Source organism: Mus musculus, chromosome 14 (assembly GCF_000001635.26).
Source record: "Mus musculus strain C57BL/6J chromosome 14, GRCm38.p6 C57BL/6J".
NCBI classification, from domain to species: Eukaryota; Metazoa; Chordata; class Mammalia; order Rodentia; family Muridae; genus Mus; species Mus musculus.
In genome coordinates, this window is record NC_000080.6 from 22,595,739 (window position 1) to 22,623,592 (window position 27,854).

The window sequence follows — 27,854 nt, forward strand, 5'->3', positions numbered from 1 at the left end:
TTGAGAGTTGGGTCTTTTGCCTGGAAAAGCTTATAAAGTTTACTTGGTGATATGAAAGTACCTTGTAGATGTGGGAGGAGGCCCTGAGAACCCTAGAACTCCCAGGAGCCCTGTCCTCAGTGGAACATTTCTCAGCCACATGCGTGCCCTCCTCCTATGCCAAAGTCAGCTAGCTTATGGGGGCTCATTTTAGGTCCTATCTGGGAAATTCTGGCCTATAGCCTAAGTTCCAAATTGCCAATCTATTGTATCAATGAAGAGAATGATATAGATACCTTCCAGCAATGGCAGGTACATACATGGTACGTCTGATCAAGGTTTAGAGTAGTTTTACAGAGAACTTTCCATGCTGAAGTAAGGCCTCTTTCCTAGAATGGGAGAAAGGAATACTTTGGCAGGATCCTACTGGCTGGCTAAATCTAATGAGGTGTGTATCTAGTCTTGAGTCAAGTGTAATCATGACTCACATTTGGTTGCATGTTTGTATAAAGTACAACCCTTCACATTTCCCCTGTGTGTGTGTGTGTGGGGGGGGGGGTATTTTGGGTAGTGGTGGGGGGAGGCAGTGGCTAAGATCTAAACCCTTAAAGCCTTATTGTGTAGATTCTCAAGGTTCAGACATACTGCTGACATCCCCGAGGCTGTGACTCCAGCTTTCCCAAGTTGTGTCTGCCTTTTTGTCCCAGGTGCTTTGTTCTGCACAAGCTGCCCAAGTTGAAGTTTCTGGATGCCCAGAAAGTCACCAGACAAGAACGGGAGGAGGCATTGGTCAGAGGGGCCTTCATGAAGGTGGTGAAACCCAAGGTGAGCTGCTACTGTTTGGTTTTCATGTGGGATTTATATCTTACTTCACTGGTTTCTCTGCAGGGTGTGGGTGATATCTTCCTGTGTATTTAGAAAGTAGATGTGATATCATACCAGGGTTTAGTCATAGATATAGGGCTGGACCAGTCCTGGAATTGACTGCCTATAATTTAGGTCTCCCTATCACTCTGTTTAAGGAGACTCATTTATAACAAACCTGGTGGTTTAAATGAGAATGACCCCCATAGGCATATGTGTTTGAATACTGGCCTCCACGTGATGGAACTGTTTAGGAAGGATTGGGAAATGTGGCCTTGTTGGAAGAATGTGCCAGTACGAGAGTGGGTTTTGAGGTTACCCTTACACCTCTGCTTTGTGCTTGTGAATCAGGACATAAGCCCTCAGCTACTGCTCCAGCACCATGCCTGTCTGCTGTCATGCTCCCTGTCAGGATGGTCATAGACTCACCCTCTGAAACTCTAAGCCGGCTAGAAACTGCTTTTCATAGATAAGTCATCATGGTCATGGCATACTAGCAGAACAGTAGAAAAGTAACTAAAGCACAGAGAACCATGAGTGAAGCTCAGTGAAGTTCAACGGGTAAGTTTTAGGCATCCTCAATGCGTTCTTCCCAAGGGGGTTCTGGAACTGTAAAAGAACACACTGAGAATTTTGTGTTTCTCAGGTAGATACAATTCCTCTCACCCTTTGGAGGGGGCTCTTGTTTCTTGCTGCTAAGAGGGGGTAATTTTCTTCTCTCAGAGATGAAGGCTCTTCAGTTCCCTGAGGTGATGTTAGCACAGTATGCAGTGTTTCCAAACAATCTGAGCTGGGGCTGCTATGTGCTCCCTACGTTCAGTTGGTGACAGTAGGTTTGGAATCTTGGATTCAGATACAAGGAGGTTTTAAGGATGTTTGCAATAATCTCTCTGGGAGACATTGTGCCCTTCTAAGAAGTCTGAGCCTGGGGACTAGATTCAGTGACCCTGATGATGACCCCTTTCTAGAAACTTCATTACCCTGGAGCACTGTGGGGCTCCTTAGTCACTGCCTATGGAATTGCAGCTCTATGTTGAAAATGCTGGCACAGGAATCCTGAAGGTCTAGTTTGTCCTCACCCGGTGACTTATAGCCCTCTGTACATGCATTGGAAGTGATTAAGCAGGGGAGCAAAGCCAAACAAAGCCAAAACAGAGCAGAACAATGAAACCTCTTCCATCAAGTTCCACTGTTGGCAGCAGACCTCAGGCCACTTTCCTTCCCTGAATCCATGAGGTGCGACTGATTTCCTGTTATGCTGAATGAAATTGCTAACAGTTGTGGAAATATATGATATGGAGGGTATAATTCTGGCAGATAAATGTATTGTTACCTGTTTCAGCATGTGGAGAATTAATTGAGTGATTCATTTCATAGCTATTAAAGTGTTAACAGTTCTCCTTATTGGAGCACGGGCCTGACAGAATGCACATGACTGCCTTTAGTTATTCCAGCTTTGGCCATTTTGTCCAAATGAAAGAATTTATCGCCTGGCTTCTTTTCTTTCTGTTTTTTCCTTCCTTTCTCTCTCTTTTTTCTCCTCCTTTCTTAGGACTTCAGAGACAGCCAACATCACCAACCCCAGCCAAGTACGGCAGATGAAGTCTTTGTGAGACCCTGGGGTCAGTTACTGGCCATCCTGCCTTGCCCACATTCACGTCTACACTGCACAAAACAGATCTTGATTTATCTTGCCCTCATTTGCTTGGGGATTGGAAACTGTAACGCTGCTGATAGAACGCTGAAGACGTACTAACTGTGCTGTCCGTGTCCTGGGATGTTGTACTCTGTATGTGCCTGGCTCTGAGCCCTGTACGCATAGAAGGAGGAACCCACTGACACCTTTTACATATGATGGGGTTCAGTCCCAAAGCAGTTCGTGAAGCTGCCCAAAGTCACTGGGTCATGAATTCCTGAGCTGGAATTTTACCCTTATGTCTGAAATGGGGCCTAGTCTCTTCCCACTCTGCTGTTTTAGCCCTGGAGAGAGATCAATATTTTCCCTGGAGATGTCTTGACACAGTTGAAACTTCTCAGGGGAGCCTGAGTGAGAACGGACTGTTTCTCTGCATGGGGATAGGGAGAGGTGGAATCTCCTCCTGCCTTGGAACATGATGGCGATGGGTTCCTTAAACCCTGCCATCAGCTGTCCGAGCCATTAGCAACACGAGCAGAAGGGCTCCTCCTCAGCGTTGCCAATTAGCTTCTAATCAATTATAGAATTAGCACATGCTTCTGTGATTGACTCTAATGCCCTTACTAACTGTATTACACTTAAAAATGCTCATTAATTATTTGAGAAGGGAGACAAAAATGCCCTTGACAGAGAAGCCTGGCGATCTTGGCTTCTGTTTCTGTGGTGCCTTGAGATTTCCCAGTAGGAGGTCCCTTCTGTTGCTTTGTGCTTGAGGAGTCTGGGAGGGTCAGAAGCCTAAAGTTCTGATGAGGTACAGTTAGGACCCAAACCAGGGTTCTTGGGGTTCCGTTTAAGGGTTCTTATGCAATGATCCTTCAAGAACCCAAGAAGATTCCACACTGTTACTGGTTTATCATACTGCACACCTGCTGAATGGTGGGAGATTCCCTTTTGTCTATTATTTTCTGAGATACACAGTGGTATTTTTCTTGCAGATAGAAGGGACACAAATGAGCTCTTTGCTGAATTAATAAACTGGCATTCAGACAGCTGCCTTTTGCCTATTTGCCGTGTGTGTACAGACACATGTTTGTTCCTATGCAGATATATTTTCCTTATCTGCGTGTGTGTATATACATATGCATGTTCTAGGAGGCATGTACAGACCTTGAGTCGGCCTCTAAGTGGAGAGCAATTTTCTTCCTTCAAATTGCTGGAACTGCACTGCACACACTAGCTGAAGACCTATTTTTCATAAAGGAATCGGAATCTCAAGTTGGCTTCTGTCCTTTCTGGGGCAGCAGGGGCCTGTTGTGCTTATTCAGCACAATGTTCTGATGGATGATCAAGGAGGCTGTGATTTGGGGAGCTGTTTTCATTTTATTCCTGACATAAAGTATTTGGGAGAATGGAAATGCCTCTCCAATCATAGCCCTTGCCTTCGAGGTAGGGAATGGGCAGGCTGGGTGTTCTCGGCTGACGCAAATGCAAAATCAGCCAGGAACTAATCAACCCTCTATGTCACCAAGGTTTGATTTGATACCTGGCAGGCCTGGACACTGGAATCCAAGTTCTCTCTAGTTCTTGCTCCTGATGACACATTTTGCCTCTGTGACTGCTGTTTGGTTTCTCTTGTTTCAAAGCTGCCTGTCTTTTAAGTTTGAATCCTTGTATGGAAGGATGCTCTTATTCATGTGAAACAGATAGGTAGTGCTACAGTGGGTTCTTCCAGGTACACAAGCACACCAGGGCACTCTCTCTCTCTCTCCCTCTCTCTCTCTCTCTGTGTGTGTGTGTGTGTGTGTGTGTGTGTATACACTTAATGGACCCGTGACAGCTAAGATTTGTTCATTTCCCCGAATTTTAAGGAAAATCCATAGCCTTGTCAAATATTGGCCATTGAATCATGCCACCATCAACAAAGAGAACACCAAACTAGATACTGAGAAGCTGAAGGCTCCCAGTGAAAGGCATCTGGAATGACCAGACCATGACCCCCATTGCTGCACTGGGAATGTAGATCAAAGGAACACAGAAGGCTGTCCAGGAGGGTGCGGATGGCAACACACCAGCCCTGCACATCAGAGAAGCAGCTCAGCATCCCGACAGTCACAATTGCTTAATTATGTCCTGGCTTTGTAATTATTCATCCCTGTTCTGGCAAAGAGCACAGTTGTCATTTCTTTGACATAATTATTTAAAGCTGAGCCCTCTTGTTTACATGCACACACACAAAGTTGGCTACTGACTGTTTAATCTTTAGAACCTTAGAGGAACCACGGGGGGGCCATAGCCACAGGGGGCACTGGGATGAGAATCATGGCCTGTGTTTGAATGCAGTTAGGTATATATAATTTTGCTTGCTTTTATGATCATTTCTTTAGAGAGAAAATGAGGTTAATATGTATGTTTGAGTCTTGGTGTGAGCCAGTATTCTACAGTCTGTATGTAGCATGTCTGGATTCCCAGCATGTGCAGTGTATGACTTATATATGTGTAATGTTTCATCTAGTTTGAGTGTTAGTGTATATTGTGTCTTCAGTTTTTCAGAAAGGTGAGGATGGAGAAGGGGAAAGCAGGAAGGGCAGAAAAAGAAAGGGAAGTACAAGCAAATTGGCCGAGGAATAAACTTCAGTGCACCTGCCCTGCAAATGTGTTCAGTTCTCTTCCTAAACTACACATTGATGGTTTCTTGTATCAAAGAATCACCCATTCCCATAACAGCTCTACACAGTGCCAATCTTGCCATTTGTGGTAAGGTACAAATTTCCCTATGTACAGCCAGTTTTTCCCTTCTTATCTTTGTTTGGGGGTTTCTATGAAAAAGATGATGCACGGAGAAGACAGGAAGTGAACGTAAGGGAAGCCAGTTTCTTGTTGCTCTGAGGAAGCTGACCATTTCTGGGATACCAGTTCCTTGAAGCTGTGAACTGGGTCTGTTTTCTTCAAACTTACTTCTCAGGTGCTAGGCCTTTAGCAGGGGATCAGTCAGTCCTTACAAAAATCAAGAACCACAGATAGCGAAGCTCACAAAGAAATTCATCCCTAAAGCCTGCACGTCATTCAGTTGGGTTGCGCACAATCGGCTGAGGAATTAGAAAAGACCTTTGCTGTGGGGGTGAGTGAGGCCTGGGGACTGGACACAGAGACAGATTCTGGGTTGGCCATTTACTTTTGATATTCACCAGGACTTTACTTTGATGAGAAGACATGTGGTCACAGTGCTCTCTGTCTGGCAACTTTCCCATTGGGTAGCACTTCTAGGGGAGGCAAAGATGTGGTCTGTGACTTTAGTAGCCAGTTCCTGAGTGTGTTCCCCAACTTTTCCTCCTATCAGAACCTACCTCCTTCTAGCAGGATTTTTAAAATTACGAAATAGCTCTTCTCAGAAGTATATTTGGGCCTCTACAAGTCTATAAAACTGAAAGGAGATTTCTCCCTGTTGTAACTGCTGCCAAGACAGTTATCTACCCTTTCATGGAGTCCTCCTTAGTGACTTGCATCGTCATGACACTGGGTTATTTTGATGCCTAAAGTAGTGTTCCCATAGATTCTATGTTATTCTAAAATAATGTACGTATGTTTTTGATCACTCCAGTTATCCTCATTTAACCCAAGTGCAAACATTATATATATATATATATATATATATATATATATATATATATATATATATAATCTCAAAATCTCATTATATATATCAAAAGGCTGGGTGATGTCTCAGTAGTTGAGAACGTTGAGTGCTCTTCCAGAGGACTTGGGTTTGATTCTCATATGATGGCTCACAATGGTCTAGAACTCCAATATTACTTATCAGATGCCTTATATTGGCCTCTACAGGCATCCGACACACATATCGTACCAATACATTCATGTAGGCAAAACATCCATACGTATAAAATAAATCAATTAATAAAAATTAAAAGTCAATAAGAAGCTACATCAAGATTTATAAAAATTATGAACGTTCAATCTGTATTTTACATAAATCTGAACCTGCCTATAACAAATTTTGTAATTTATAGTTAAAAGATGTTTGTAATGTAGTTAACTAGATATTTAGCCAATGTGTTTAAAAGTTCTCTGCAGTGCTAAATATCCAGAACAAAACCTATAAATGTCATTTGATTTTTTGGATATGACTAGCTACCTGACTGTGGTCATGTTCTCTGGGTTGTTTCTGTTACTGCATGAGTGTTTCTTGTCTTCAGACACACTCAAAGTCTATTTTTAGTTACTTTTAAAGAAAAGGAAAATTTTTAATTAATTTCACTTATGGAAAATGCTTAGGCAATATGTTTCGAAACAGCTTTGAAAGCCAAACACTTGTGGTTTGTTTATTTTTCATTATTGTTTCTGACTTTACCATTTGTCACATTCACTTGAAGTGGACATCTCATGGATTCTGAATTTCTCTGTTCATACCATGGCATCTCCTGTTTTGAGAAAATGCCTCCTGAGCATTGCTCTTTGGAAGCAATTTCCGGGGCCTTGCACTAGTGTAGTGATGGCCTGGAAGCAAAGAAAGGCAGTAGAAGAAAGAATGCCTTTGGCTGGAGTTCTGAAGATCACGATAAAGATGTGTGGGTTTCCTTGCTGCTATAACAAAAGATCAGACAAAAGCAAAGTAAGAAAACAGAGGATTGTTTTAGTTCACAGTTTTAGGCTACAGTTCAGCATAGTGGAGAAGGCATGGTGGTTAGACTTTGAGGCAGCTGGACATATTGCATCCACAGTGAGGAAGAAGAGAGATGAGTGTAGGTTCTTAGCTAGCACTTCCTTCCTCCCTCCCTCCCTCCCTCCCTCCTTCCATTCTTCCCTCCTTCCCTCCATCCCTCCCTCCCTCCCTCCTTCCATCCTTCCCTCCTTCCCTCCATCCCTCCCTCCCTCTTTCCCTCCCTTCCTTCCTTCCTTCCTTCCTTCCTTCCTTCCTTCCTTCCTTCCTTCCCTCCTAGTTTCTTTGGAGATTCTACATCCTGTGAGGACACTGACAAACAATATTAACCACTATAAATGAGCAAAGTAGTACAAACTATAACTACTTCTCAAAGCCTCTGGGCACACCATAGAGGCCACTCCCTATGGACTCTGAGGCCCAGAAAACAGTGTTAGGTTGCCAACAGAGCCAAGAGTTTTCACATTATCCCCATAGTCTGCTTTCTTTCCCTGCCATCTGCTTTCTGAAATGATCATTTTGTCCAAAGATATTTGAATAGACCTAAAACAAGAGGGTCATAGAAGTAATAGGACTATTTATACATGAGAGATGAGATTTTTAAAAACTGTTAGGAAGTTACTGTGTCTGGAATCCAACATTTGGGAGAAGTGTGTCAGAGTGCATTTGCCCTTATCTTTGTCCTTGCTGTGGAAACTCCTGTATGGGAGGAATACTTTCCTCTTATCTACTGACCTTGGCCTTGGCCATTAATGCTTTGTCCAATGATATGTGAGCAGAAGTGACAACCTATCAATTCTAGGTCAAGACCCGAAGCACCATGTGTTTCTACTCACTGCCTTTGTAAGTTTGCCATCAACTATGAAAATAACCGGAAAGATACACTGAGCAAACCTAGACCCAACTATAGTCTGGAAACAAAACCTTTAGTTGACCACAGACCTACGCAAATGAACAGAACACTTATTATAAGCCACCAGGACTGACCAGAGTGTGGTTGAAGAACCTGAATGATACAGGAATTAGTCTTCCCATCCACTTGTCTTTCCCTCTGATGCATCCATGGCCATCTCACATAACTCGGGATTCAGTGAGATGACTGTGGTGTGTAGCATTAACTCCTGCAGCCTTCCTGATACCAATTAGGATACTAAGGCCTGTCTAATTGCTGCCCAGCTATATAGTAGTACATTATTTAAATGGATAAAATGTTTCCTTGTGTTAGTTCAGAGCACCTAGACTTCACTCAATGTTCACTGTCTATTGGATATTTTGATAGTTATTTAATTATTACCGGCCTGATTTCCCGCCTTGTCTCAAATCTTTAATTGAAGAAGCTGATAACTGCAAATCACACACATCTGATATTCATGGAGCAGAGATGATGAGGGAGTTCCTTGTCTCTTCTCATGCCCTAAAACCTGTGATTGTACCCTTGTATATCTTACATCAGGACAGTCTACTTCAAACCTTGGGCTCTTTCAGTTGTATATCTCAAGTTTTAGAAACTAGGTGTGGAGGCTGGACCAAAAGAGCAGGGAGACCAATAGGAAGAAGGTGGCAAGGGAGCTGTGTGGTTTTTCATGCTGATATTGTGGGACCTTTCCTGAGCCCCTGGGTGACATGCATGGGCTGTGCAGAGACTGAGGAATCAAGCAGTGAATAGCTCCACATATTAGACCTAGATTGTGACCTCCTCTGAGGGTGAGGATGACTCTCCTTGGCAGGGTCTGGTGTGGCAGGAATGGCTGAGCAGTGTGGTCTTTGGGGTCATGGGTAAACAGGAACCCAAAGGAAGCAGTAGAACTTTGTATTGAACAGGGGTTGTCATCGGGTCTGAGGTCACTTGAAACCGAGAGGACACAGCCTGGTACTGGTGCTTAGGTGGCCAGTGGGGTCAAAGAGATGGAATTAAGAGCCTTCTCTCTCTAGGATTATGGGAAAATTGGTAATAGTGGTTTTGTGTGTGTGTGTGTGTGTGTTGGAGGTGTGTAGGATGGGGTGATAAGGTACTCAGAGGCTAACATGAGAAGAAAGCCAAAGGTATCAGAGATACCATAGTGACTGTCCTTCCTGAGTCTTGACATTCCCCAAAGGCCTTTGGCCTGTTCCTGCTCAAAAGATTCTTTCCCCTATGAGATCTGAGATCTTTGTATCAAGAAATAGATTTAAGTTTATGATTCTTAACTAGGCTATGAAAGGTTCTCCTTCCTGTGATTGCTAGTAATGAGGCTGGAGCTTAAGAGCCATTTACATCTGTCATCTGCACAGTACCAGCTTGATGCTTCTTTGAAATACTTTGAGATCTATTTGTTTTTATTTTATGTATGAGTGTTTTAACTGTATGTATGTATGCATACATGCATGCATGCATGCATGAACGAATGTATGGGCTCAATCTTGCTTGGAAATGATCCATGGACACATCATATTGTAGGAGTTACTCTTATAGATAACCAAGTCTCTTATGTGACAGATAAATCTACAGAATGGATAGACAAATGCTCAGCCACAGAGATGCCAAATCCCAAGGGCAAAGCATGACATCATTCTGAGGCTAACAATTGGACGTTAGTATTTGCATATTAACATCACAGGTTAGCATGGCAGATAAAGAAAGAGGCCCATCTAATCTGGAGTTCTCCTTATTTCCAAATCACATTTTATTAGCAGCAGTTGAGTAAAGTTTAAGTAGAAAGTAGAGAAGAAAACTCACAAAAGCTGAAGGATATACTACAAGTCTGGGATGCTTAGTTCTTAACCCTGAGCAAAGTTGGTGGGTAAGATGGAACAGTTCCTGACCTATCCAGCTATCCAGCTCAAACCAAAGAAACATCTTCATAAAGTTGAAAGTGGAAAGTTGAGGCTGGCTCAGAGATACAGGGATTGCCTAGCATGTGCAAGGTCCTGGGCTAGATCTATTTCCAGACCCCTGTCCTCCCAATCATGGAGGGAAAAGAAGCAGAAGCAGCTTTGGGCAGGAGATGCAGCCCAGTGTCAGAGTACTTGTATAGTGTAAGCCCTCGTATCGATTTCCCAACACTCCCAGAAACTCGGTTAATTTAAATAAATATGTAAGAAAAGAGTCTAAAATGTGATATTCAGGGTTCTCTCTCTCTCTCTCTCTCTCTCTCTCTCTCTCTCTCTCTCTCTCTCTCTCTCTCTCTCTCTCTCTCTCTCTCTATGTGTGTGTGTGTGTGTGTGTGTAGAGGAAGTATTGCCCAGAAGGTAAATCCAGTTAAATAACAGGAAGTGGTGGCACCCATCTTTAATCCCAGCACTTGAGAGGCAGAGGCAGGCACAGCTCTGAGCTTAAGGTCTACAGAATGGTCTACAGAGAGAGTTCCAGGACAGCTAGGGCTACACAGAGAAACCATTTTCAGAGAGAAAAAAAGAGGAAAGAAAGTAAGACAACAGCAAAGGAAGAAAGACAGAAAAAAATGGTGGCATTTCTCTTTTAAAACATTGGCTTTCTTGAATGAAAGGAAAAGAAAATCTAATTCACATTCAAATAAAATGAAGTATCTTCACCTTAGAGGAATTTCTTACCCCAAAAGTCTCATTAAAGAGGATTAGAACGTGTTTTTCCTACCTAAAATTTTGAATAATGTCCATTTCATTTATGCACACCTTTAGATCTAGCTTGGAAGCGTGTTATTACTCCTGCACTCAGGAAGTATGGTTGGTCTCCCACTGTTTTGCCTGTCAGTACAGACTACCTTTGGGGACTCAAAACACTCTCTTTAACCCATATGCATCTTCTCTATCACTTTTTTTATGGCAAGTGGCATATCACTAGCACAGTAGGGCAGGTCTTCCTATAGGGAACCAAATGCTGGTGGGACAATTTGCTCTTTCATTCCTCCTCTGTCTCAACACAGAGCATCTTAAAGGATCAGACAGGCAGAGTGCCATCAGTAATGCACTGTGCGCTGCTTCCTTTGATCTTAACTGAGCCAATCTCAGTGCCATTGTCAGCGACAGCAATTCTACTTAGCCTTTTTACCAAGGAAGTTTTAGCATAATTTCATTTTTCATGAACATTTTAAAATATAGCGGTAAATTTTGAGCTACATTACCTGAATTAGAATTCATTATTTCTTTTCAATAGCAAGCTAATGTTCTCTGTCTAGGCTCAGTATATATATATATATATATATATATATATATATATTACATATATACACTCATATGCATATATATTATATACATATATACACATATTCATATGTGTATATGTATGTGTATATGCATATATATAAATGCATATACATACACATATACATGTGTATACACGCATGCACATATTATTTATCTATATATATATATATAGTTTCCTTTTTATGTGTGGAATTAAAAAAATATTTATTTATTTACATGTCATATTTTATTTCCTCCCGCCCCTGTCCACCCTCCAACTGTTCCATATCCCATACCTCCTCCCCACGCCCCACTCCATCTGACCTCTAAACTCCCTGGAGCCTCCAGTCTTTTGAGGGTTAGGTGCAACATCTCTGAATGAACACAGACCCCGCAGTCCTCTACTGTATGTGTGTTGGGGGCCTCATATCAGCTGGTGTATGCTGCCTGTTTGGTGGTCCAGGATTTGAGAGATCTCGGAGGTCCAGATTAATTGAGATTGCTGGTCCTCCTACATGATTATCCCTCTCCTCAGCATCTTTCAGCCTTTCCCCAATTCAACCACAGGAGTCAGCTGCTTCTGTCCATTGGTTGGGTACAACTATCTGCATCTGACTCTTTCAGCTGCTTGTTAGGTCTTTCGGAGTGCAGTCATGCTAGTTCCTTTTTTTGTGAGGGCTCCATAGGTTTACAATTTAACTGCACCACATCTATTGTACTCTGCAATATACCTACCATTCTTCACTTGTGGACCCCTGTTGGACTTGCTGTTCCCTGTAGAAATTGGGGATGCTCCATATTTCAGGATTATGCTCAAGGCTGGGATACAGGCTGAGGCTGTACCTCCTGCTATCTGTCTTTCTATTGTGAAGTCAGGAGTTAAAGTGTGTCCTCCACAGTCTGTTGTGAGGGCAGAGCTATAGAATCTGTGTATAGCGCTGGGACTGTTTTTGGTACATTAGAGACTGACAGCTAATGTTCTTAGCCACACCATCTTAAAACAGTCTGTGACATGACAGTGAGAAGATACTTTTGGATTACAATAGATTTGGGGGCATGTATCAGTCAGCTCAGATGCTGTAACAAAATGCCTCAAACTCAAGAGGCCAAATAAACCTGTGCTAGAATTCTCACAGTGCTAGAATTCCAAGCTTGGTGTAGTAGCATGGCTTGGTTCAGGAGCTGACTCTCTTACTCCTAAGGTCTAGGTATGGAGAAAACCAAAAGGATATCTTTTCTGTTCTTATAGACCACATGACCACGGCCTCATTTAACCTTAATGATCTCCTGGGGGGCTAGGTTGGATTTTAAGATTTCAACAAATAAATTTGAATAGGACACATTGCAGCTCCAAATGGAGAGAGCCCAGTCTCTTCTCCCACCCTGCCTCACTGAGTTTTCTAAGATTTATGCTTTAGGCAATAATTTGAAAGGCTTTAACTAAGCATGTATTCGCTGAATATGAAAGGAGAAAAGAAGACCATACATTCTTCCCAGGGAGGTCTCAGCTCCTGAATTTGGGAGTCTTGTAACACAGAGCAAAGCCATTTATTCCACAGGAATTGTAGAGAGAGGGATCCAGGCCCAAGAAAGCATTCAAGGTTTAGTGTAGAACAGACAAAGGAAGAGGGTCCAGGGTCACAGATACACTTGAGAGGACAACAGGACACAGTCCTGGTAGACAGGACAGCTGTGGTGGAGGCTTCTCACAGCCTCATCTCAGCAGAAGGACGCCTGATGCAGAAATAAGCCCTTAAGCCCTTTCATTTGGATGACCTTGGACTCAACTCTCCTAATCCCCCTCCAACTCCCTTGGCGAATCTGGACGTCAAGGCTGAGGTTTAGATCCTGGAATCTGTCATTGGGATTAGGCTCCCTTCAGCCACAAAGTGGAATAGAAAAGGCCGGGGAGTGACGTTGGGGGCTTATTACCCATGTCCAAAGAATATTATCTCATCCTTAGAAGGACTTTGAAACCCAAGGTGGAGATATCAGATCTTGGGATAATTACAGAACAGCCAAGTCCTGAATTACAAAAAGCCACATTAAAAAAAAAAAAAAACAAAAAAAACAAACAAACAAACAAAAAAACCAAATGTATCTGCTCAGTATAATGTGTAAAGAAAAAAAGATTTCTACATGCATTCTAATTTTTAGTCATGGGCTGTTTAGGAAAAGATTAAGTTACAAAGGATTCATTTCTTCCTTGTATTGAGAACAGCTCCATGGCCAACTTGCGACTTGTGCTTAGATGAGAGGGCCGGGACAGGAAGAGCGGGGACTCTGTTTGTACAAACGAAATGTTCAGTGGGAAGAAAACTGACCCTGGGAGGAAAGCGTCTCCCTCTCCCTCTTCTTCCAAGCTCTGTGGGATTAATGTGCAACTTTGTTCATATAACTGCTACAAACAGTTCACTGTGTAGGCCAAACACTCTCTAATGCAGTAAAATTAAGAAATAATACACTTTGAAAGTGATTTATGAGTGCGGTTAAACTGCCAGATTTACAAAGAAATAGTTCAGATCTTGGGAAGCCTCAGGAGTCACGTCAAAAATGAACTTGACCATGATTTAAACTGCTACTTTTCTTACATGACATTTAATATGTGTACTTTAGAGGCCCATATGTCTTTAATAAAATAGCATTAAGTTTTAAATATGATATGAATGCAGCCAGTTTCTAAATTCATAACCTTTTCCACAACTCCAAAATGCTAACCAATAAGGGAGTCATACACGCAATAAAACATAAACCTTAGAAAATAGCTTTTTATTAAAATGGTTAGGCAGTTGGCAGCTGGGTTGCAGTGTAATAAATACTTACAGCGCTGTGGGTTTATCAGACGTTGTTTACCCTGCTAGCAACTGGGACCAGACAACTAATTATAGACCCTGTGCAAAGGCACTCCACGCTCAGTCCCCAAAGTGTGTCAGAGAGCGAGAGGAGCTATGCTGAGAGTCTCCATCCAAGGACTGCTATTCAGCTTCCTTGCCAGCAGTTAAAGGTGACCTTGGGCAAGTCCCCCCATTTCTCTGACTTTGAGCTGTGTCATGGTGGCAACAGTACCATCTGCCAGATAGATATATGTTGATAATAGCAGACTATAGTAGTGGGTCCGTTAAAAACCAAACCACTGTTGGGGGCTAGAGAGGTGACCCAGGGATTAAGAACATTGGCTAGGCAATAATGAAGACTGGAGTTTAGGCCCCAGCACCCTTATATCAAGCCGGACACTCCACAGATACCTGAAGCTTCAGCTCTGAGGGACCAGATAATAGCACAAGAGCATGTACATACACACACACACACACACACACACACACACACACACACACACACATGGGCATATACATCTGTAAGTGCATGTACACACCCATAAACAAATAGAATTAAAGAAATCTTTAATAGGTTTTAAAAAAATCAATTCTCTAAAAGCTCTTCCTGTTGTTAATGAGTTAATTTAGGCCAGATCTTCCTTGACAATCTATTCTGAGTCCCAGAAGCACTTAGGAAAGTTGAGTCTCTCACCAGGGCTCCCTGGCATCTTTGTAGAATGATTTGGAGGACATGAGCCTTAGTCACCTCTCATAAGGCAACGGCATGTTACAAATGACAGGAGATATTGGTTCCCCGGCATGAGGGCCAGTCCTTCCTTGTTCCTAGAGATGAGGGTGAACTACTCCACGTGGTTTCTTCTTGCCTTTGTGTTTGGAAATTTTGATGCGTTACAATAAAAGAATTTTCAGGGCTCCAGCTGCTGTTCCTGTATGTGTAACTGTGTCAGCAGCATGTCGGATGTGGGACTTCCCAGGCTCTGTATCCTTGCCCACCTGTGTATATATATATATATATATATATATATATATATATATATATATATATATTATATTATATTATGTATATATATATAATATATATATATATTATATTCTGACCTACCTGTGAAGTTTGGATCACAGACATGTGTGTGGTACTCAGACTAAGAGCCCAAAGTACCGTTTTATTTTATTTTTATACATTTAAAAAAGTGTTAAGATCCTATTAAGGGATATTGTGGTGGTTTGGATGAAAATGGTCCCCCATAGGCTCATAGGGAGTGGCGTTGTTTAAAAGGATTAGGACATGTGGCCTTGTTAGTTTAGGTGTGGCCTTGTCAGAGGAAGTGTGTCACTGGGGATGGGTTTTGAGGTTTCAGAAGCTCAAGGCAAGCCCAATGGCAGACTCTCTTCCTGCTGATCAGGATGTAGAACTGTCAGCTACTTTTCCAGCACCGTGTCTCCCTGCATGTCACCATGTTTCCTACCATCATGTTAATGGACTAAACCTCTGAACTGTAGTCCAGCCCCAGTTGCTGTGATAATGGTGTCTTTTCACAGAATGAAACTCTAGCAAGACAGATATTAACAAGGAAACTCATTTCTATCCACTCTCCACATGCCAACTACACAACCTTCCATTCTCTTCTCTTGCCCTCTCCATGGTTTTTGTATATCAAAAACTTCAAACTTCACTTTCTAGCTCACACTTTTCTCATTTTTTTTCTGTATTCTTCCACATATTCCTATCACAAACTGTGCAGTTCTCTGTCGAATTTGATCTGTGAGCCATCAATTACCATACCATGTTGTTCTTGTTTCTTGATTTTAGTCTTATGCACAATGCTGGCAGTGTGTATCAAGATCTGTGTAAGCAACCATGCTCGTTTCCTTTATGATGCTTACCTAGAATAACAGCATCCCCAAGCCTGCTGGAAGGCAGGATGTAACTCTATAAACCTTAGGTGCTAGGTTAAATTCCCAGGTGCTACTTTTCAAGCTGATGGTCTGTTTCAGGTGAGACATTTCACCCAACAAGGTTTGCGAGAAGTGGGTCTTAAGTTATGTTTAATACTTCAAGACCCTCTTTGGAGCAGGTTTCATGGAGTCTTATTGGCTGGCATGGCTTGGCAACTATGGGCTTAGGCTCTGTAGGTGCTCCTACAAAGCACACATTGACCTGTTAAGTTGCAGTCCAAGGGAATTATGGGTTCCCCTGAGCATCCCGAAAATTATTAACAGCATGCAGTCTTGATCAGTGTGAATGTGCGTTCAGACTGTTAGCCAAATCTTTGCATAATACCAATCATTCTACCTATAAAAGCACAAATATGTTATTGTTCTCAATAGGCAATTTAATGCAGCTTTGGGGAGGAAAAAAAGAGAAAAGAAGATTACAGGCTGGCTGATCTTGCTTTTATTTCTCTTAAATCTCCCCACACTTCTCAGGGGTTATACTTGTTTAAACATTGTTTGCAACTGTGCAGCCTGTGTGATTTGGAAAGCAAATCAAACTAAACGCAACGTCTTCAGCATGTGCTGTTTTTAAAGGATTTCATGCATTCATTCCAAATATATATTTCTCCCCGAGTGGTTCTGAACCTATAATCTTTTCCTTGTTACATTTCTTTTGGCAGGAAGGGGGGCCAAGGAGGTGACTTGGTTGGGAGTGGAAGGCTCCTATTAAGAGCTACCTCCTCCTTGTGCGGTGTTATTCACAGTAGCGCTATTAGGGCTAATTATTTTCAGGTTTCTATCAAAGGGGGATATTTGAGCTGACAAAAATACATTATTTGGAAGAAAAATGGCCTGTTTAAATAAGAAAGGGATCATTATTATCTACACTTTCCCTTCTCCTCCCAGTTACCAGCCTTTATTGGGAAGAGGGGCTGGAAAGTCAGGGAAGGTTTCTGGAGACCTCAAAGATACTTGGTACCCTAAGAAGGGAAGATATATTTTTTTCTTTTTGTCATAGCCTAATTTGATTACTCATTGGTGAACTAGTGTTAGTCTAAAATTTTCTGGTTATGATGTGTGATAGAAAGATTATTGGTTGGTACATTGAGGGTAAGAGTCAGGAACGACTACTAAAACAAATGTTGCCCAGATCTTGGCAGTGTGAATGGGCCAGGCCACTGAAAATTCCTAGGTGGAGAATGGGGTGTGTGTCTAATCAGGGACCGAGGCTCTTTGTGTACAATGACTCTATACTTTTCTTGTCCCGTGGGGTCCTCCAATGAACTCTGCTGGTTGATGGAGCAAGATTGAGAGTGTGGAAGATTGTGTGAGAGTCACTGGTCTTAAAATGAAAGCAACACTTCTGCCTATCTCCTATGGTCCAGAAGTTAGGGGAATAAGCCTCCTTAACAGAAGAAGGGTCTGAAAAATGAGACTTCTGGGGGATTTTAACATGTATCTCCCTAATTGCAAGCTGAATCTTGCATTCTCAGGACCTTGGAATGGGATGTGGGACTTTGAAGAATGGATGGAGTCCAAACAAGGCTGCAAGGGTGATATTAACCCAGTCTGCCTTGTGTCCTGATATAAAGGGAGATTAAGGTACACAAAGTTTACACCGGGATCTTCCTCGGCACAGAGGAACTACCATTGAAAGAGGAAACAAGGGAATAACACCTTGATCTTGAATGTTTAGCTCTGAAGGGCTAAGAAAATAAATGTTCGTCAGTTAAGCCATCTACTCTATGGTGACTTAGCCCTGAAAAGTGAATGCATTGGCTTCAGTGAATCCCTTCCAGCAGATGTGAACTCTTGGCGAACTCTGCAGCCCTGAGCACTCAGGTTATAGTCCACCTTACTGAGAGTCATGGGTGGGCTGCACATCTCCTCCATGCCTCAATGTTCCTACATATTACATGGGCAAAACCTCTGGGTTTAATGATGTATGAGTCCATCCATGGCTTTTTGGCCTGACAACTTCATAGACCTCACCCAACACTGGGGTCAGCTCTGAGTCCCCTAGCAGTACCTGAGGGGCTGGCCTTGGGGACTGGTCAGGAAATGCCATGGTGATGCACCAAAGCACACAGGTTCTAGGGTTTTGCAATCTGGTTTCTTGGAAACTTATTTGCTATGGGACTTCTGGGATGGCAATCCCACTTGTATTCTTCTTTTTGTTCAATATTGCTTTCAACCTGTGGGGTCTTTTCTGGTTTCATATGTACCCTTGGATTATTTTTATTTCTGTGAAGAATGGCAATTCCACAGCCAACATAATTCTAAGTGGAGAAAAGCTCAAGTAAGGGCATTAAGATCAGGATTGAGACAGGGCTGCTCAGGATCACCCCCTACTCCTCTTTGATATAGTGTCAGAAGAACTAACTAGAGCAATAAAGCAAAAACATTAGAGGTTCACAAATAGGAAAAGAAGAAGTGAAGTTATTCCTATCTGCAGGTGATACAATCTTATACATAAAAGATTCTAAAGATTCCATCAGAAAACTTCTAGACACAGTTGATAATTTCAGCAAAATGCCAGAGTACAAAACACACAGTGACAGAGATCATGGACACCCTCTGATTCATAATAGCATCAAAGACAATAAAATATCTTGTAATAAATTTTACCAAGGAGGTGAAAAGCCTCTACAATGATAACTTCAAATCTCTGAAGACAGACTGAGAAAAGCACCAGAAAATGGGGGAAATATACTGTGTTCATGGGGTAGTAGAATTAAATTGTAAAAATAACCTGGCAACCAATAACAATTTGCAGATTCAATGCAAATCCAATCAGAATACACACAACATTGTTCACAGAGATAGGAAAAAAAAATCCTAAAATTCAGGTGGAACTAGAAAAGGTCCTGGATTGCCAAAGCAGTCATGAGCAAAAAGAATAATACTAGTGGAATTGCTATTCCAGACTTCAAGATATACTATGGAGTTGTAGTAACAAAAACACTACAGTACCAGCACTAAAACCAACATAATGGAATAAAATAGAAGAACAAACAAGAGTACTCATAACCAGATCCATCTGATAATTAATAGACAACAAAAACCACACAAAGGAGAAAAGACAGCATCTTCAACAAGTAGTACTGAAAAACATATGCAGAAGAAATTAGGTCCATATCTATCACCCTGCATGAAAATTAGATCCGAGTGGATCAATATCTCAGTGCAAAGGACATGAAACAGTAAAACTGCTCCAAGAAAGCACAGGCAGTCCCCTAGACCATGTAGATATGAGAAAGGACTTTCTGAACTCAACTCCATTTGCCAAGGAATTAAGGCCAACAATCAACATCCTGGACTTCATGAAACTAAGAAGTTTGTGTACAGCTAAGGAGTTTACTTTTTAAAATCACCACCATGTGAGTCCTGCATGTGAGTATGGAACACTAATTTTGAGAGAGCATTTTCAGGAATACTATAGCATCTGACATTCAGGTGGTTCTGTTAAGAGAATGGAAGACTCATAGGTAGTACCTTATAGCTGATGATGTTTTCTGGACAAATAGATGTGCTTGCATCAGGATTAAATGAATTGCCCCCCAGTGTTTCTGAACCTGCCCAATGGAGACTGACATAGAGCTGAAGAGTAACCCAGCTTACTCTTCTTTATGTTCTGTGTTACCCAGAATTCTTTTGTACTCATGGGTGGTAATGACATGCCCTTGAGATAATGTCTACCCTTATGTGTTAAGACTGCCTCAGCTCCCATTTTCAAACCACTAGAGGTTGGTTTTGAATAGTGCAGAATGGTGTCTCCTGTGCCCCAGTCACCCCAAAACATGAGCTGAGGGGAGAGGGAGGAGTAGAGGTGAGCATTTTTATGTACTGGTTCTGTCATCCATGCTTGAATTTCAGACTCTGAGTCCATCCCTCTTCTGGGAGCCCATTGAAGCCAGAAGATTCTCAAAGAAAAGAAAAACAAAGATGATCTATTTTATGTCACTTTTATTCAAAACAAGCTATGTAGCAGGGTGAGTTTTTGAGAAGCCCCACAGACAGGAAAAGGTCTTCTAGCCATAAAGAGAATGACAGGAAGTTCAGATTTTGTACTCTCACTCTCCCATAGGGCAGGTTATCTGTCTCTGTCATGGCTAATAGCAATTTATGCTATCCATGGCCACTGGGAGGAAAAAAATCATATTCAAAAAATGAACTGAGACAGATTCCTTCTCAATTTGGGGTAAGCTCATGCCAGGCAGAAGGAAGGAAGTAGAATATTCAAGGTCATGGTTTCCTGGTCTTTGCCGGGAGGTTGTCATTTATTTATGAGCTGATCATCTAGGTTCCAAACTTAGGAGACAACATTCTGGCCTTTAAAAAGGAAGAAAGAGACTTTGGGGTTTTGTGGCTAGAGGAAGCTTCTTAGGATCTTCCAGCTTCCAGGGGAAAGGGGATACGTTTGAGCTAGTCAAGCTTTAATAGCACTGCCACTCAGAACAAGTTAGAAATAAATATGAATGGAGCTTCAAGATTGTGAGCATTTTAGAGACATGTCTGAAAATTAAACAATCCAAATCCAGGATCTATGTACCAAGCTACTAAAGATTAGGGTTAGGGCTTTTCTCACTTTGGGAATCTTGGTTCAGGTTAATGGAACTTGTCTTCTTATTTCTATAACCTGCCCTAACCCCAACTCTTTGTTAACTGTTCAAACACACACACACACACACACACACACACACACACACACACACACACAAAACACACACACACACACATGCACGCATGCACACATGCACACATGCACACGCACACACACACACACACACCTAACACACACACACACACACACACACATGCACGCATGCACACATGCACACGCACACACACACACACACACACACACATGCACGCATGCATGCATGCACACACATGTACACGCACACACACACATGCACACATGCATGCATGCACACACATGCACACACACACACTTGTGTGTGTGTGTATATATATATGTGTGTGTGTATATATGTGTGTGTATGTATATACATATATATATGTGTGTGTATATATGGGTGTGTGTTTGAATATGTATATGAATAGCAACACCAGAAAGTATAAGATCATGAAACTCATAGAAACTGTAATTCACTAGAAGGTTGAAAAACAGTATTAGAAGATGCAGGGTATGTGTTAGGATATGAGTGCTACCACATAGCGCCTCTCTCTCTCTCTCTCTCTCTCTCTCTCTCTCTCTCTCTCTCTCTCGCTCTCTCTCTCGCTCCTCATTCTCCCCAAATGTCCAAAAGAATCTTAAGGAAGAGTTTCCTTTTTGAGGGAAGGCCTTGTTTATCACTCATTTTTCATTTCTAAGAATCATAACCTCAGTGTTTTAGGACTTCTAATACAACCACCCATCTCTCCACCCACCCATCTATCTACTCATCCACCTATCATTCATCTACCATCTATCTGCTCTCCTATCTCTCTTCTCTATCAATCAATTACATTCCATCCATCCATCCATCCATCCATCCATCCATCCATCCATTTATCTAATACTTACTAAGTATATCAGTCTGCGTGGAAGGATTTGGCTAGAAAATGATATAAATAAAAACCTCCTAGGTCATTTTCTAATAAAATATAATAAAAGTTTAAAATAAACTGTTTCCCTACTTTGATCTCTTCTGTAGCGTCTTGCTGCTATAATATCTTTCTTTGTGGATGTGCCAGTACACTCTTACTCATTTTAGTTTTGTCATTAGCATATTCTATTAGAATTAGATGGACAAAAGCTTTCACAACAAACTTTTCAGAGTGAGTGCTTTCTGATTTTAGATTGGGCTCTAAGGTTGTATGAAGAAAAATGGCCTCCATAGACCCATAGGAAGTGGCACTATTATGAGGTGTGGCCTTGTAGGAGTAAGTGTGGGTTTGTTAGAGGAGGTAAGTCACTAGGGGCTGTGCCTTGAGATGTTAGATGTTTAAGCCATGCCCAATGTGGCAGTCTTTTCTTGCTGTTTGTAGATCGAAATGTAGAACTCTCAGCTCCCCTTCCAGCACTATGTCTGCCTGTGTGCCAGCATGCTTCCCCTGACCCCTGCCATGATGATAATGAACTAAATATCTGAACTGTAAGCCATCCCCAATTAAATGTTTTCCTTTATAAGAGTTACTGTGGTCATGGTGTCTCTTCACAGCAAGAGTATCCCTAAGACGGGCCCTGAAGGAAGAATCACAGAGTGCTGGGCTTATTTGGGTCTTTCCATGACAGCCATTAGAGCTCTTCTGGAAAGTGCCACTCAGCCATTCCGAGTAGTTCCTTGAATAAGTTCAAGTGATTCGTGATGGCTACTCTTGCTTGTAGACTTGACTACATCTGGAATGAATTAAAACTCAAACATCTGGGGATACCTATAAGGGACTTTAAAAAAATGAAGTAACTTGAAGTGGAAAGACATACTTTTAATCTGGATCTTCTGAGGTGTGAGGATCCACCTTTAATCCAGAGCTTTAGAGGTGGGAACACCTACCTTTAATCTAGTTCACACCTTCTGCTGGCAGCCTTCTAATTTTTAGACCTGGCTTTAATATAGTCTAGGACTTGGAAGAAGGATGCTTGTTTACTTTGTCTGATTGTTATCACTCTTGCTTGTAAGTCCATTCCTTCACTGACATTAGAGCACACTTCCTCAGAAGTCTGGTGTATACTGAAGACTGGCTGAGCCATCCAACATTATGGATTGAACAACTACTGGATTCTTGGACCTTGCAGTGGTAGAAGCCATTGTTGGACTAGATAGACCACATTCTAATAAATATCCTTCCTTCTTTCCTTCCTTTTTCTCTCTTTTCTATCTATCTATCTATCTATCTATCTATCTATCTATCTATATATCTATATATATATATTAATTCTATAAATTCTGTTCTTCCAGTGAATCCTAAATAATAAATGACTGGTGTAATACTGTTGTATCCCTAGAGTTAGATGGAAGGTTTGTGTTTGATCACTTGATGGTTTCCAACATCCCATCTCCTGAGGTTTCAATATGGACTGTCCCCCAAAAGGTCCATATGTTGAAGGCTTGGTGCCAAACTTCTTAGTGACTGGATCATGAAGACTTTGGCTTTAGTCGATGGATTAAACTATTGATAGACATATACTTTAATAGACTATTGGTAGGTGGTGGGGACTGGAAGGTGGGGTCTGACTGGAGGAAAGACTGATGGTAGGAAGTGTTATTTGGGTCTAGTCCTTATTCTAGGTCCCTTCCTTTGTCTCTTTCTATGCTTCCCAGCCACAGTGACAGGAGCCATTCTGCTCTGCCACACCTCTCCCCATGATGCTCTCTGCACAACTACAGATCCACAGGGATGAGGGCCAACAACCATGGACTGAAGGCTCTGAAACGTCCAGTCAAACTTAATCTTTTCTTCTTCTAGCTGTTTTATCTCAGGTATTTTTTTCACAGCAATTAAAAATAAAGACTAACACAGGATAAGAAAAAGAAAATCTTGATAATAAAAATTCTAAGTCAAAAAGTTGCTCAAGGACCAGGAGAAGGAAAGAAGATAATGAGCCAACTGGAGAAAATATAATCCAGCATATTGGAATATAGGAGGCCAAACAAGAACTCAGCTCAAACCTTTCAAAGCAATAGAGGGTGGAGTTGCTTTCTATATTTTACCAAATGTCCTTTAAAAGGCACTTAAATCCTTTATTAATAAGGGAAAGGACCCTTGTCTCACAGATATATCTGTTGCATTTATTCCCACTGGGGAAGGAATAGCATGAATTGCATAGCACAGAATCTTCTGTCTAAGGTTCCTGAGGTCATTTGATGCCAACACTAGGTTTTCTATTGTGTCTACTAAACTTTCAGCCATTCAACACTTCTCTCTCCAGTGTTGTCTCTGCTTTATCCAAGTCAGTATGTCTCTCGAGTTCTTCCTGCTCTTTCTGTCCGTTCACTTGCATAGTCACTGCAATCCAATGTCTTCACCAACTCTTTCCATTTCTAAGAAAGGTACTCTGTATCTTCATCCCATCAGCAATCCTTCAAGCTCATTATCAGATCTTGTCTCCTAGGACCTTTTCACAGTAATTCCCTAGATTTAGCCCATTATAAGCTGTACTCTGTGTGTGTATACATATATATATACATATACATATACATATACATATACATATACATATACATATACATATACATATACATATACATATACATATACATATACATACACACACACACACACACACACACACACACACACACACATATATATATATATATATATATACATTTTTTCTCAACTGCAGAGCTGGAAAGGTTTCTAATCTACTGCTATGCCTGTCAGGCTTAGAGATGTTTCTACACTGAACATTTATCATCTTTCCTGTCAGTGAGCCACTCTGAGAGGATCACTTTTCTTCTTGTGGCCAGTCACCAGAGGACCCCCATTCTCCAGGGCTCAATTCTCCCACAGCCAAGTTTCTGATAATATATGTACAAGACAATGGCCAGCCTTGGGCCAGGAGGAGATCCTGCAATTTATTTGGATGCTTGCTAGAGGTCATACCACAAGGCCACTGTCCCCATATCAGCTTTGTCTCAAGAGCTGACTCATGTTTTTCATCTAAATCATAGTGAGTTACCCATTATAAACACCTTGTAAAACTCAAAAGGCTTTATGGCTGTTATTAGCTACTGCAGTTGTGATTTACTGGCAATTTCAGGCTGATGTGTGGATGAGTATGCCCAGGGCACCATTTGTCCCATCTACATGAGTCAGAATAGAGAATAGCTGTGCTCTGGGAAGCAAATGCCCCTTCTAGAGAGGCCTGTGGCATGTCTGAGTTTGCTCATGTTTTAAATGAGCAGGTCAGTCATTTCTTCCTCCAGGTGGGGTGGCTCTTCACACCTCCACCTGAGGACCCTTGTTGGGAAGCATGCAGGGGGGAGTCAGTTTTCAGGCTTCTAGTAAGGCTTCCAATATTGGTGAGAGAGAGAGAGAGAGAGAAATAGAGATCTGAGAGACAAATGCCTGACATGGCCCTGGCGACACCCCTATGCCTGTTAGTATTCAACAACAGATTTTGCATGGGTCTCTGGTTCATAGTATTCACATTTCTCCCTTTCTCCCTCTCTGCTCTACATCCCCAGGTGAAAGTATCACAAAGTGACTTCCTGTGTATTGTATAAGCTTAGATAGCCATGAATTACACATTGCAGAAGACAGATAGTTTTATCTGTTTTGGTTTTTCACTTTCTTTTTAATCCCACTCTTGACTTAAGGTGGGGCCAATGACAGCTCGACTCTACAAGGGTTAGTCTGCTGTTTTAGATTTGGGAATAGAACTATGCGCAACTTAGAAATTAAGTTTGTAGTTTATTTGAAGGAGAAGCAGTGTCTATAGAAGCACACTCGTTGGTACAATATGTAGGTACAAACATAAGTATCAGTACCAGATAAGCACATTGTGTTTGCATGTGTATGTGTGCATTATGCATACATGTAACACAATGTGCTACTTCTTGTCTTTTACATAGTTATACAGGCTCTGGTCTCAGCCATCAAAGCAAGATGATAAAGATTTATGCTTGCTCCCATTAGTGCCTTGCCCATGAACTTAGGGTAGGACAGGCAAGAGGGAGTTAGCTTGTGCATCACCATGTCTCAAAGAAAACCTATTCAGGAACTTTCTATTAGGGGTTTATTGCTTACCTAGAATTGATTTGTCAAGCATATGTTAAGAGGTTACAGGGAACAAAAAATAAACGAGATCAAATTTCTTACATATCAGAGAAATGTAAATTGGGATGAGAATAAATGATCACTTTGTGGTTACCAGACTGGAATAATTACAAAAACGGACCACGGCAAATGTTATAGATGTTGTAGACCTCCCCCCCCCCCCCATGCTCAATTGGATGAAGCAGCAATTCCAGAGTGCAGGCTGGCTTCACTGAGTTGAATTAATATACTCATACCCCCTGACCCAGCAATTCCACTCCAAGATATATAGCTCAATGAAATTCTTCCATAGGTCCACGAGGAGGTGTGTATGAGGGTTTTCATTAAAGTGTTATTTGTAGTACTGGAAAGCTGAAGGCCACCTTGAGTAGAAGGAAGCACTGGGAGACTAGAGGCTAAAAATGTGGTAGATGCTTTCGAATTGGCACAGAGGTTCACAGTGAGGGTCAGGAGGACACATGGAGTCATGGGCTGGATTGTGTTGACAAGATTTTTATTTCTGATATTCTGGCATCTGGGAACTTGTTGGTCAGGGAAAGGCTGTCCTTCCCAGAGCTAAGGAATTCTAGGATATTACAAATGACTCACCAAGGACTGTGCCTTTCCCATGCTGACTAACCAATGCAGAGCACATCTAGTTCCGGGAGACTCATTTCTTCGCTCTGATCCTCCCAGGGCCACCCATGTATCCCAAAGCTGACTAAAATTATTCAAGTTGCTCAGTTCCAGGCCTATTCACATTACCTTCAATTTGTCATCAATCCCTGAAAACCAAAACAAACACACCATGCACAACAAAAGCTCTGCCCTCCTTCTGCCCCATCTCTTACCTCAGTAATTCCCTGCATAGCATGGCATGCTAGTCCTCCAACAGCTGTGAATTATGAGCCCCTCACTGGCTGTCATCTCCATCTCCTAATCTGTTGGCTCCATTATACTTTAGTGGTAATAAAACCTATAGTTTGTAATGTGGATGCAAAACAAGATGACTTAATTTTCAAACTAAGGAATGAAATGCACAGGGCTTCATTTACCTTATCACTCATAGAAACAGGAAAAGGAGGAGGCTCAATGGTTAAGGTCACTTGCTGGTCTTCCAGTGGACCCTAGTTTGGTTCACAGTCCTCATGTCCTGCAATTCACCATCATGTGTGACTCCAGCTCCAAAGAAGCTGACACGCCCTTCTAGATGCTTCAGACACTGCCCTTGTGTACAGACACACATACACATAAAGAAAAATAATAAAAATTTGATACCTCATAGAAACAAAACCACAAGCTTCCTTTTCAGGGACTCACTTTAACTCAGACATTGCCTTCTTTCTTTGAATTGAGAAGGCTCAGGTCATTAGAAATCCTATGTTTTGTCAAACCTGCAAAGAATCAATTCAAGACATGGGTTTAAAATCTTTTATTACATTTTATTATTTATTATTCATGCCATATGGTTTTGGGGGATTGAATTCACATCATCGGATTGGATTCACATCACTTTACCATCAGAGTAGGTCTATATGTTGGGAAGTGGGACATAGAGGAGAAAGGGAATTGGTAAATAAAAGAGAAGCCTGGTGGTTAGGGAAGATGAATAAATGTCTTCTCTCGATTCCTCGGACTTGTGATTTCAAGGCCATGAACATGGAGAACTGCTTAAAAAGCTGAGTCAACTGTCTTTGACCCAGAGCTCCCTCTGGATGGCCTGTGTCTTGGTAACCCTGTAGTTGGCAAGAGTTCTCAGGGAGCCTGCTTCTTACTAAATCCATTTCTTCAGCATCTTCCCAAGTCAAGTCAACTGAAGAGTAGCTCTGTTTATATTTATTTTGCTATTTGCTCTTGTGTCTGTGCAGGTACACATGCATATGCAAGCCACAGGGTGACATTTGCTCTCTTCCTTAGTCACTTCCTACCTTAAATGTTGAGGTAGCTTCTTTCACTGAGTCTGAAACTCATCAGTTTAGCTAGGTTATCTGAGCAGCAAGCTTCAGGGTCCTCCTGTCTCTTCTTCCATAACAATCAAGTCGCAGTTGTGTGCTGCCATGCCTGGCTTGGGTGCTGCCAT

At 41.8% G+C, this 27,854-nt stretch overlaps 1 protein-coding gene across 5 annotated transcripts in view; it reads left to right on the forward strand.

Moving 5' to 3' along the window:
- The window catches only part of Lrmda (leucine rich melanocyte differentiation associated), a 1,036,590-nt gene that overhangs the window by 576,235 nt on the left and 432,501 nt on the right, over window positions 1–27,854 (forward strand). For 3 of the 5 annotated variants that reach the window (XM_006519679.4, XM_006519676.4, XM_006519678.3), the window contains 2 exons: window positions 687–804; window positions 2,396–3,524. In XM_006519679.4, coding sequence (XP_006519742.1) covers window positions 687–804; window positions 2,396–2,599 — 322 coding nt within the window. In that variant the 3' untranslated portion in view covers window positions 2,600–3,524. Of the gene's footprint in view, window positions 1–686; window positions 805–2,395; window positions 3,525–27,854 lie in introns of those variants that run through there. The other 2 variants (XM_006519680.4, NM_028275.1) reach the window with 1 other exon arrangement.